At 56.5% G+C, this 11,692-nt stretch overlaps 2 protein-coding genes across 3 annotated transcripts; one reads left to right on the top strand and one right to left on the bottom strand.

Moving 5' to 3' along the window:
- The first annotated feature begins 752 nt into the window (after nucleotides 1–752).
- UBE2C (ubiquitin conjugating enzyme E2 C) lies at nucleotides 753–4,163 on the top strand. 2 transcript variants are annotated; one of them, XM_011235853.3, is made up of 6 exons: nucleotides 753–923; nucleotides 1,478–1,505; nucleotides 2,261–2,347; nucleotides 3,071–3,275; nucleotides 3,395–3,454; nucleotides 3,927–4,163. In XM_011235853.3, exons 1-6 carry the CDS (start codon nucleotides 823–825, stop codon nucleotides 3,983–3,985), a joined length of 540 nt encoding a protein of 179 aa, XP_011234155.1. In that variant the 5' UTR covers nucleotides 753–822; the 3' UTR covers nucleotides 3,986–4,163. The 2 variants fall into 2 exon arrangements, with proteins under 2 accessions (XP_011234155.1, XP_019664377.1); XM_019808818.2 differs by lacking the exon at nucleotides 753–923 and adding an exon at nucleotides 959–1,331.
- A 4,289-nt stretch (nucleotides 4,164–8,452) lies between these two features.
- TNNC2 (troponin C2, fast skeletal type) lies at nucleotides 8,453–11,692 on the bottom strand. The gene is made up of 6 exons (XM_019808836.2): nucleotides 11,081–11,692; nucleotides 9,591–9,642; nucleotides 9,308–9,451; nucleotides 9,101–9,215; nucleotides 8,792–8,928; nucleotides 8,453–8,642 (listed from the first exon to the last, which is right to left on the bottom strand). The coding sequence occupies exons 1-6, from the start codon at nucleotides 11,081–11,083 to the stop codon at nucleotides 8,611–8,613; spliced, it is 483 nt and encodes a 160-aa protein (XP_019664395.1). The 5' UTR covers nucleotides 11,084–11,692; the 3' UTR covers nucleotides 8,453–8,610.

The following is an 11,692-nucleotide window of genomic DNA, read 5'->3' as shown; positions in this document are numbered from 1 at the left end:
CTCAGTCATTAAGCCTCTGCCTTCGGCTCAGGGCGTGATCCCGGCGTTCTGGGATCGAGCCCCACATCAGGCTCCTCTGCTGGGAGCCTGCTTCTTCCTCTCCCACTCCCCCTGCTTGTGTTCCCTCTCTCGCTGGCCGTGTCTCTGTCAAATAAATAAAATCTTTAAAATTAATTAATTAATTTAAAAAATACTAAATGCCGTGTCCGGGGTCACACGGCAGGCAGCTGGACGGGCAGAGCGTAGGGCCTGTTTCCAACAGTCTCCCGGTCTGGCCATCATTCCCCTCCCATGAATTTTCAGACACAGGTCCCTAACAGAGATGTCGGGACGTTAAAATATGTGGAGGAGCAGGGGTTTCCGGGTTGAGGGAAGGGTACCGATGTCGCCAGGCCGGAGACATTCCCTTCCCCTGGAAGTAGGGATCCCGGCTGGGCTGGGCGCGCCAGGAGTATCCTCCGGTAGTCCTCGGACCTGAAAGGGTTCATCCCACGTGGACCTTTTCTTGGCCCTTTAATGGTCGGCGTTTTCCAAAGGCCACCAATCCGCTGCAAATTCGTTAGTTAATGACAGCCTCTTCTGCCAATCGGCCTTCAGAAGGAGGTTCCCACCGCCCAATACTGGTGCGCGGGGGGGTGGGCCTAGCAGTTGCGCGGTGACTCAGAGTTCAGACGCGTCCCATTGGCTGGATCAAACCCAAGCGAGCCGCTGATTGGCCGGTGCTGCCGGAGGGTTACAATTCAAACGCGGGCGGGCAGGCCCCCGGCCCTGCAGTTGCAGCGGCGCTCTCGGAGTTCCTGTTTCCCTCCCCGCGCCGCCCGGATGGCCTCCCAGAACCGCGACCCCGCCGCCGCCAGCGTTGCCGCCGCCCGCAAGGGAGCCGAGCCCAGCGGGGGTGCCGCTCGGGGCCCCGTGGGCAAGAGGTGAGGAGTGCGGAGTAGTAACATTGGCCGGGCCCGGCACACCCTGGGCCTTGGGGTCCAGAGCTCGGACTTCCGGGCCCCCACCTCCTCCTGGAGTGGGTAGATATGCGAGAGCAGGAGGGCACGCCGGGAGCTCGGGCTGCCCTTGGAGGGCCCCCCAAAGGAGGACTGAAGGGGGAGGCACGCTGCCACGATCGTCCGCGGGTGAGCCAAGATGAAAGTGCCTGGGACCCTCGGTGGCTCGGCGAGGTAGGGGTTAGTGGGGACGGAAGTGGGGAGAAACTGGGATCCCGCAAGAGAGAGAGACGTCAGAGAAGCCGAGGGACTTAAGAACAAGGCCGAACCGTCCTGCCAGATCCTGGAATTGGGAAGGGTGAGGACTCACTAGGACTCTCCGGTGGAAATGGGGTGAGTGCGCCCCAGCTGAGTCTGGCTGCAGGGTAGAGGAAGCCTCCATGACAGCTCCTCCAGAGACATTGGGCTGAGGGAGGAAGCACCGTGTGGAGCCCTGGCCCATCCAGACTCCCGGGTGACTCCCAACACTTATGTTGCAGGCTACAGCAGGAGCTGATGACCCTCATGGTGAGTGATTCCCTGCCCAGACTCCCAAGCCAATTGATGCACCCTCCATCTCCCACTCACTTATCAGCACAGTGGATAAAAAGTCCACTTTCCTCTCTTCTGGGAAGAATTTAATAGACCCCACCTACACCTTTCTTTCCAGCAGTGTCTACTCCAGATCCCACCCACCCATGCCCACCACCAANAACCACCACCATGGAGTTCTCTCTAAAATACAATTCCCTGAAGCCATGCAAGGCCTTCTTTCTATGCTAGCTGGCCCTACTTCCCTGCCCTGAGATTTACCCACACCCAACTCTCCCCTTACTATTCCCTTACTAGGGAATATGCCTGGCATACTTTAAAGTAATTTCTCCTAGATGACCTTGTCTACTTTAACCCTGACTATTCAACTCAAATCCTTCAACGCCGATATTGTGTATCTCTCTGGTCTGTGAATGAATAGTCTTTAGGCTTTGTGTGTAACCAGCACTAGCTAGCATGTCAAACTGAATCCCAGCATCCAACAAGATTGAGGGTACAGAGCTGCCTTCTGTCTCTCTGCACCACCCTTCCCTCCTTAACACACCCAGTACTCCTCCCCCAAAGGGGCAGGTTCAGCCCCAAGAATTGAATCACTGCCTTGAAAAATCCTATCAATTTGGCCTGGTTGCTTTATTTTGGATCAAAATTTGATGAGCTTAAGGGGAAGGATTTCACCCACTGCCTCCCAAAAGTGTACTCCCACAGCCCAGCAGATGTTGTTTCTTCCCCAGATGTCTGGTGACAAAGGAATTTCTGCCTTCCCTGAATCAGACAACCTTTTCAAATGGGTGGGGACCATCCATGGAGCAGCTGGCACAGTAAGTGGAGGGTTGAGGTAGGTGAGTGTGACTTTGCTGGGTCTGGGGAGAGGTTTGAGGCAAAAACCAAATGCAGGTCAGCTTCAAGCCTGGCAGGACACTTCCGTGTTCTGTTCTTGTGCTCTGAGCCTGGGGCCCTTGTCTCTCCCTCTGTCGAGTAAGAAGTTGGGTTTGAAGCAGGGCTTTCCATCTTAGATGCCTACAGGGGGCCAGAGAGAAAGAAGAATGGAGGGTACGTAAGGACTTTGGCCAATGGACGGGCGCAGGTCTCAAGATGGCAGCTTCCCACTGCTGCACACCTGGTTTAAGATGAGTCAGAAATCCAGGGGTACCTGGCTGGCTCTGTCAGTGAATGTGCAACTCTTGATCTCGGGGCTGTACGTTCAAGCCCGATGTTGGGTGTAGAGATTACTTAAAAATGAAATCTTTTTTAAAAAACAAATTCAGGTGTATGTCTAAAATACCCTAATTTTTACATGTCAGCAGCTAATGTGGCTGACAGAAGCACAGCCGTGGTAGTCGTCAGAATGCCAGTTTATACCGAAGGATCACTGATGTCCCTACCAGATAGGAGAGAAAGTACCAGAGCCAGTGTAACACTTTGTCCTTTGTCAAGTCCCAGACAAACTCAAAGGTCCTTGCAAGCTCCTTACTGGGGCTTGGATTGGGGTATGAGGCTCAGGGTGGGAGGCTTACTCCCCACCTCTGTTTCTCCGATGCCAGGTATATGAAGACCTGAGGTATAAGCTCTCCCTGGAGTTCCCCAGTGGCTACCCTTACAACGCTCCCACAGTGAAGTTCCTCACACCCTGCTACCACCCCAACGTGGACACCCAGGGTAACATCTGCCTGGATATCCTGAAGGACAAGTGGTCTGCCCTGTATGACGTCAGGACCATCCTGCTGTCCATCCAGAGCCTGCTAGGAGGTGACTTCTGAGACCAGCCCCTCCCCTGAGCCTGGGAACCTGTCGGGACTCCCCCTCCCCCACCCCCAGCTAGCGTCTTCTCCTTCTACTGACCATTCTCTCTTTCTGTCCATCCATAGAACCAAACATTGATAGTCCTTTGAACACACATGCGGCCGAGCTCTGGAAAAACCCCACAGGTGGGTCCTTCCTCCTTCTCGGGCACCAGGTGATCCCTCTCCAACCTTCAAAAGCTCCCTCAAACAGAAGGATCCCAGTGACTTGGGATCGTGTTTTGAGGGCTGGGTTGGGGTGGGTGTCAACCTAGATAACCAGTTCTGCCTCTGCCTCGGCGTTTCTGATTTGCCTGTGTGCTGTTAAATCAGAAAGCTAACTTTCTGCATGAATGTAGGTTGAGGGGCTTTTTAAGTAGAAAGCAAACTTTGTGGAAGGGACTTTGCTCACTAAGACCCCCCTGGTCACCCCCCAGCCTCCCTGGGAGCAGAACCCATCCAAGAGAACTAACCGGGCAGCAGTGGGAGAATGTGTTGTGTCAGGAAATCCTCCCCAGCTCCCCAGACTTCTCCCACCTTTGTATTATCCTGGCCTGCCCCCTTGCCCACCCTAACGCTTGTCCCCACCCCGCCCTGAGACCTGCCTCTTCTCTTCCAGCCTTTAAGAAGTATGTGCAAGAAACCTACTCAAAGCAGCTCTCCAGCCAAGATCCCTGACTGTCCAGCCTCTCTCCTCGTGTTGTCTTTTTATTTTCTCCTTAGATGGTCTGTCCTTTTCTTCATTTCTGTCTAGGACTCTGTCTTCAGCTGTGGTGTCATTTTTGTTTTGTTTCTGTATTTTAAATTAAGTCTCTGGTTGAGCCCTTGTGATATATTAAATAAATACATTGGGTTTTTTTTGTTTTTTTTTTACAAGTTGCCTCGTCGTTACCCCAGGGTTGGGGGGGCTCAGGGTCAGTGGAGCAGGATCCTGGCTCTCGCCCTACTCCACTCCCCCAGGCCTGGAGGCAGCTGACAGGCCGAGCGGCTGAGCAAGGGGGTGATGAGGATTCCTTCCCTCGTGACCTTAGTCATTGTATGACTGCGTCTGTTTCCTCTTCTATAAGACGGTGTTACAAAATGCCTCTTTCTATCAAGCTGTGACTTGCACCAGGAATGGCCTTGGATGTTGAGCTGGCCAAGCGGAGTTACAGATGAGGCTGCACCAGCCCTTAGAGCAAAACAGCCGCGGCTGTAGGGAGAGTTACAGATGCACACACGGGCGCACAGCAGGGGCTCAGGAGGTGAGGACCAGCCACCTGCTCTGTGACGGGGTGTTCTGGTCCTGCGACAGAGAAAGAAGGTGCTCAGGTCACCCTACAGCAGGCCCAGGGTCTGGGAGACAGCCAGAGAACACCTCTTCCCAGCCAGAGACCCCAGGACAGCTCGACTCACCCCTTACCCCAGGCACCCCCGTGAATGGTTCCACACTCCCAGGGAGGACGTTCACCTGCTCCTCTCCACCAGTGATTCCTCCGGTGGCTGCACCCACTGGCCCAGGCCCCCAGCCCCGAGGCCCTCTTAACAGTGGCCTGTCACAGGCCCCAGCCTTCAGGCCCCTGAGAGGAAACTCCTGTGCTGACCAGTTGGGGTGCCTGCAGGAGCAGGCAGCGGGGGAGAGCAGGCTAGGGTGATGGCCCTGGTCCAGGTCCCACAAGATCTCCTAGGTGGACTGACACAGCAGCCAGGCGCCCTCCAACACGACCGGGGCTTGGCCTCACCCAGCCTAGCCGGCTCTGCTAGCAGCTGGTTGTGTAGCCCTGGGGGGCGGGGGGGAGACAGTAGTGGAGGGCATCAGAAAGGTCCTCGCCTCCCTCTTGATCCTGCCAGCCCAGGCTCCTTTCCTGCCCTGTGCCCCCACTGAGCAGCCGCAGTGGCAGGCAGGTGAGAAGTGGCCTAGGCAGGTCTGGGATGGGATTTGGATGTCCTCAGCCTGGGGCCTCCTCTCACGGTGCTGTTACTCTCCCCCGGGGGCTTGGAGCGGTGTTGCCCCATCCAAGGTGCGGATAAATCTGCCATGGCTCTACCTCAAATGCAAACTTGGATTCTGTCAGTCTGGGCAGGGTCTGAGGGCCTGCATTTCTCTGGAAGTTAACGGTGTGGAGAGGTGCTCTCAAGCCGTGGCCCTCCTACGTTTCACCTGGAACTTGTTAGAAACACAATCTTGGTTCCCAACAAGCTCTCCAGGATTCTGATGCTCTCTCAACGTTGGAAACCCCTGGCTAGAGGATGTCTAAGAGGGAGCTCAGAACCTGGCACTAGTGGTTCTTACTAGATGCTGGCCAAGGTCAGTGGATCTTTTTGCCTGCCTTAGGACACCTCTCCACAAGGTCCTTGATCAAAGTGTTTGCCCCCCCCCCCCCCCCCAGGATGGCCACATGGCCTACCTCGTGTTAGTCCCAGGGACTGACTATAGTTCAGAATCAGAGTGTTCCCTGGAATTAATTCCTGGGAGAAAGTAAAATTATTTTACTAATAGGGTTGCTAAAAGAGGAGGGAGTCTGGGCAGCTGGTGCAGACAGCTGCAGACGAAGGAAGCCAAGCAGAGATTAGGAGATGGAGGTGACATTGAGACTCTGGCCTCCAGCCGGGATGCCTTAGCATCCCAGTTTCATGAGGCAGTAAATCCCTTTTTAGTTTAAGGGTGTTTGCTTTAGGGTTCAGCACTTGCAACAAAAAGGAGCCTATACAGTGAGTATTAGAAGGTATCATTGTTCCCATTCACCCCATACAATTACTGAGTGCCTACAGAGTAAAAGCCCGATGCTTGGGGCTGGGGATGAAGCGGGGGAAGGACACAGTCCTGTCCTCAGAGGCCGTGGGCGGGGGGGAGCTAAAAGGCATGTCAGCAGGATAGAATACGCCATACAGGTGGTGAGGAGCTCAGACCTAGCAGTCCCCACACCACCCCCACGCTACTTGTATACACTCAGACTTCACCTCTCTGTAAAATGGCAATATTAGTAGCTACCTCGTAGGCTAGGTGGGCCTTGGAATAGTGCCTGGCATGTCGGGTAATAAATGTCAGCTGCTAGACTTACATGTTACGAAAGCTCAGAGGCGGGGTACCTAACGAAAACCAGGCGGGTCGAGGAGGGCTTTCTGGAGAAGGAGATGGGGTATGAAGTTCAGGGCCATGGGATACCAGCAGAGCAGCATGGAAGTAAGGTCACACTGGGCTCGCAAGGCCTTTCAATTAAAGCCCTTTAATTAAAATGCAGGGGCTTTGCCTAAAGGCAGCTAATGAAGCCTTGAGTAGGGCAGTGATGTGATCAGATTTAGGCTCAGAAAGCTGCCGCCTGGGGAGTGAGTGGCAAGGTTAACTACTGTTCTCAGCAACCTGGTGAGCAATGGGGGCAGCCTGAGTCACAATACCAAGTGGGCTCGGAGAGGGGGGATAAGGGCAAGGGGATAGAAAGAAAGTAGCAGAGCAGAGCAAATTACAGGCAGCAAGGGGGCTCTAGAACTGACTTGGGCCCATTCCTTGGGGTGCCGTCTCTGAGATAGAAAGCACTGGAGAACAAGACAGGTGAGGGGGATTCATCAGTGCAGGGCAGGACCCTTCTGAAGTACTCAGGACACGTAGGTAGAACTGTCAACAGGTGGATGGGGCCACGGTTAAGAGCCTTGCTCTTGTTTCCACCAAATGTCCACGTGCCTGGCTACAACCCCTCACTCTGCCGCATTTCCTCCACTGTAAAATGGGGAGAACAGCATCTGACTGCCTAGGATCATGTGGATGAATGAGACCTGCCTGCAAGGCACAGGGCCCAGCACACAGTACGCAGTCCTAGTGATGAGGTCTGATCCCGGCTGCAGATATAAACTGGGGAACATGAATGGGTCGGAAAGGGGAGCTGAGAACACAAAGGAGGTGGAGAGGGAGGACTGTGGCAATGAGTAACAGTACAGGTCAGTGTTTCAAGGTGATAGTAGTGATATTAACAATAGCATTTGTTAAGTGCTTAGTACGTGCCAGGCTCTGTTCTAAGCACTCTGCCCTACACACGCTAACTTGTTCTCACAACCCTGCAAGGTAGGTACTGTCATTATCCCCATTCTGCAGCATAGGAAACTGAAGCACAGAGTGGTTTGTCACCGGCAATGAGGATTCAAACTCTAAAAGCAAAATTACCATGGCACTGTGTTAGCCCGGACCTGCTGCCTGCTATAACTGAGTCGTGTGCAAAGAGCTATGTAAGCCAGAGCTCACTCAGCAGGTGGGAGCAGGGAGCAAGGGAGAAGAGGATATCTGAGCTGGGTCTTGGTGTCTTTGAGATGGTATCTGAGCGGGGTTGAAAAATTTGCCAGGCTTATTAGAGGAGGAAGGGCATTCCAAGGAGGGAGAACAGCATGAGCAAAAAGCCCAAAGGCTTGAAAGTGCACCCCCACTGTCCAGAGCAGGAGTGACAAATTGCCCAGTGTAGCTGGAACCCGAGAGGGGAAGGAGGGGAAAGGAATTTGGATGTGATTCTAGAAGCAAAGGAGAGCCTTGAAGGTCTTTCAACAGGGGAGCAGCCAGGTCGGATTTCTTGAAGCTAGATCATGCTAATGGACCTTGTGTTGAGGGCGCTGGCCGGAGCTGGAGGCAGGGATCCAGGGTGGAGAGGATGATGTCAGAACCTCCTTCCTGGCTGTGTGCCCCCACCCTCCTCTCCCATCTCCAGTACGGAGCACCTAGAAACTCTCAGAAGAGACGAAGTAGAAAAGTCAAGCGGGAATGAATGCTGCCTGGAACGGACAGATGCGATGCTCACTTTCCCATGCCCAGCCCGGTAGCCTACACCCCAGACCCAAAGGCTACAGAAAGGAAGGACGGTGGGGAAGGAAAGGGGCCTCACCTCGGCCTCCCGCGGGTTCCAGCCTCCTGCTGCGCCCTCACCCTACCCGCCATCGCCGGCACCCTCACCCTGCCAGTTCCAAGCCCCCCGACCCCCCTCCTCCAGCGCCAGGCGCCACCGCAGCGCCATCGGCCGAGCTGTCCACGTCCAGCTCCCGCTGCCGGGGGCCTGCCCAGCTCGTCCGCGCGGCGCTGGGCTCCCGCGCCACGAGTGACCCCTCCTCGGAGCCCCGAGGGCTCTCGGGTGGCACCCTGGACGGCGACCCAGTCAGGCGGGGCCTGACACCCACTCCCCCCTCCTCTCACTCAGGCTACGCGCTTTGCAGTGTCTGCTTTTATTCCCTCTGGACACAGAGCCAGCGGGGGCCGCGCCTCCCTCCCGGGGCGGAGCATGGGACCCGGCGGGGGTGGAACCGCCCTCGCCCGAGGGACGCGCGGTCTGGGCGGAGGCGACGGCGCCTTCTTACTGCACGCCTTCCATCATCTTCAAGAACTCTGCGGGGACGGAGAGGGGAAACGTAAATGGCACGAAAGCGCCGACAGCTCCCCACCCTGCCCACAAAGCCAAGGACAGCCGCGTGGGGGGCACGCCCCGGACGTTCCCGCGCCACTCCCCACCCCCGCCGCGCTCGCGCCGCCCTCACCGTCGAAGTCAATGCGGCCGTCGTTGTTCTTGTCACCGTCCTTCATGAGGGATTCGAGCTCCTCGTCTGTCACGTGCTCCCCAGAGGCCCTGAAGATCTCAGCCAGCTCCTCCGCATCGATGTAGCCGTCTGCGTTCCTTCGGGGCGAAGGGACAGGGTAGGACTCAGGGCAGGCGAGGGCGAGCCGCCCTGGCCACGGCGAGGCACCCCCCCCACCCCGCCCCTGCACCGCCACGCGGAGAACCTAAGCGCCCTGACGCCGGACTCGCGCAGCTCCGCGCCTTCTCGGCTCCCAGGCCCCCAGCGCACCTGTCAAAGATGCGGAAACACTCGGCCAGCTCCTCCTCGCTCTTCCCCTTCGCATCCTCTTTCATCTGGCGCACCATCATGACCAAGAACTCCTCGAAGTCGATGGTGCCGCTGCCTGAGGGAGCAGGCGGTCGAGTGAGCCTCAGCCCTGCGCGCCCACCTCTCGCGCCACCGTCGCAGCCCCAACTCAGAGGACCCCCTGCTCACCGTCCTCGTCCACCTCCTCGATGATGGCGTCCAGCTCCTCTTTGGTGGGTGTCTGGCCCAGCATCCTCATCACCGTGCCCAACTCCTTGACGCTGATGTCCCCGCCACCATCAGCGTCAAACATGTCGAAGGCGGCCTTGAACTCTGAAAGAGGCGGAGGACTGAAGGGGGCCGGCCGGACTGTCAGCCTCACTCCTTCTCTCCCACCCGGCCCAGGCCCCAAACAGGACCCAGCACACCTCCACCGGGCAGCCAGCCCTCCCACCTGCACTCCTGCACTCACCAGCGATCATCTCCTCGCTGAGGTAGGACCGGGCCTCCGCCTGCTGGTCCGTCTGCGAAAGACAGAGAGTCAGAGAGTAGAAGGGGCGGCCCCAGAGCTCATTCTTGCCTTAACCCCATTCTCTTCAACCCCCTTCTGTCCCTGCCCTTTGGTCTTCCAGAAAAACGATTCCAAACTAGCAACACCTTCTGCATGCTCCCACAGCACCTGACCCCAGTTTTGAAGAACTGGGGAGGAAACACAGACGATGCCCAAGGTCTTCAAACTTGCTCATCAGATGTCAAGTCAGGAATCCCCCCACTAACCTCAGGCAAGTCACTTATTCTACCCTATCTCTTTTCAGCAGCTTTTCAGGACGAGATGACATCAGGGATGTGAAAGGGTTTTGTGCAGTGCCAGCACTATTCCAGCATCATTTTCCAGGTTTTCCTAGCTCCCAGCAGAGCCTGGCTCTATAATAGGTGCTGGATAAATGTTTGTTCTCAAATAAATCATAACGCAAGGCAAAGTCATTGAGCCCCGGCCAGGTGTCAGGCCAGACACGGGGCACTAAGACCAAGACTCAGACGCGTCATCCCTCCCCTCCAAGAACTTGCGGAGAGGGAGAGTTTAAGCTTCCTTCTTATCATTCAACCATTGGAGTAAATACTGCTCTTGCTGGGCGGAATATGATGTGGGCCTTGTGGAGGCGAAAATAAGATTTGGGGGGGGGGTCCAGCCACGTCCAAGCCAAGCCGTCTGGCTATGGGGCTTTGGAGTGAGGCTGGTGGGGAGGAGGTGCTGAGGTGGCCAAGGCGTTCTTTGACCGGCTGACCGCTGCCCTCCTCCTTGCCCTCCCCTCCTCCCTCCTCCTCCTCGACCATGCAGGAGGGCAGGCTATTTTTAGCCTCATGTAGGCAACAGCAGCTGTCCACCGGGGTCTAGTTACCCCTTGAAGTGGGGAGGGGGACCTCAGGGGAAATGACAGCCCTAGATTAGGACCCCTCTCTGGGAGGCCAGGGTCTCTCTAACCTTGGTCTATCATCTTCTGCCCCTTCTCCTCACCCTTAGCTCTTGGGATCCTGCACCTTAGCTGGCTTGAGACCCTGCAGGCCCCCCTTCTTCCAGAAGAGTCTTCAGGAGAGTTTGGCAAGGCTTCTAGCCCCCCTCCCCGCCACTGAGTTGCTAGGTGACTTGATCTGGCCCTCAGGGGCCCCCACCACCACCATGAGGGAGACAAGCTAGGACCCCCTCACGGCTCCGTGACCAACACTGCTCAAGCCTCAGGTCTGCAGGGAGTCGGCAACCCCCAGAACACCCCAGCCACCCCCCTTCCTAGAGAAGTCCAAGGCCTTCTTCCCAGGCTTCCTCCTAGACATCTGGGCTCCAGGAGCCTTCATGTTCCATCTTCAAACGTCCAACTGCTGAACTACAGAGCACCCGGATCTGGCCTGGAAGAGGTCCACAAGTGCTCCAGCAGGCAAAGGGATGAAGTCCCTTCTTGTCCTTACCATGGTTGCTAGTCCCAGGCCCTCCTCTGCTGCAGATCACCTCCTCAGCACTCCACCACCCAAAGATGCCCTGGCCTGCTCCAGCCCCTTGGATTTGTAGGGACACCCTCTCCTCCCACCTCCCTGCTCCCCAGGACTAGTTGCCCTGGCCAATCAGATCCTGGGGTCGGCGAGCGCCTCCCCCCCCCCGCCCCCATCCCAGAGTCCTAGCCCATTACCTAATTTAGCCAAGGGCCCTTGCAGAGAAATTTAAGCCTCTGAGCAGGTGGCAGGCCTTGATGTCCTAGATTCTTGGGAGGAGAACCCGCCCGGCTCCACTGCCTTAGGGAGCCCCTGCTCAAGAAACACGCTGGCTCCAAGATGGGCGAGGGCAACGGGAATCGAGAGGAGTGAAGCAGTGTGGCAGACGGGGAAGAGCACAAGACTCGAAGCCTGGAACCCAAGGTCCAGATCCTGTCTCTGCAAGCTGTGCACTCTTAGGCAGGCAACATGCCACCCTGAGCTACAGTTTCCTTCTCTGCGAGGTGGAGATAGTGACAGTCATGCCCTCCCTCACAGACAGACCATGGGAAATGGGGCACCAGCTATAAGTCACCTAGCTTGTGCCCACGC

This window comes from Ailuropoda melanoleuca, chromosome 13 (genome assembly GCF_002007445.2).
Source record: "Ailuropoda melanoleuca isolate Jingjing chromosome 13, ASM200744v2, whole genome shotgun sequence".
NCBI classification, from domain to species: Eukaryota; Metazoa; Chordata; class Mammalia; order Carnivora; family Ursidae; genus Ailuropoda; species Ailuropoda melanoleuca.
Note: the sequence above shows the minus strand (reverse complement) of the source record. Positions and strands in the feature narration are given on the sequence as shown.

Bases quoted from the DNA above. Each gene is read 5' to 3' on its own strand.
- TNNC2 (XM_019808836.2), bottom strand. The intron at 9,452-9,590 runs GTGAGTGCAGGA...CGCCTCTTTCAG, and splicing joins CAGCGAGGAGATGATCGCTG to AGTTCAAGGCCGCCTTCGAC. The intron at 8,643-8,791 runs GTGAGGGCGGCG...CCGTCCCCGCAG, and splicing joins CGGCCGCATTGACTTCGACG to AGTTCTTGAAGATGATGGAA.
- UBE2C (XM_011235853.3), top strand. From the start codon at position 823: ATGGCCTCCCAGAACCGCGACCCCGCCGCCGCCAGCGTTGCCGCCGCC. The intron at 924-1,477 runs GTGAGGAGTGCG...CTTATGTTGCAG, and splicing joins CGGGGCCCCGTGGGCAAGAG to GCTACAGCAGGAGCTGATGA. The intron at 2,348-3,070 runs GTAAGTGGAGGG...CTCCGATGCCAG, and splicing joins TCCATGGAGCAGCTGGCACA to GTATATGAAGACCTGAGGTA.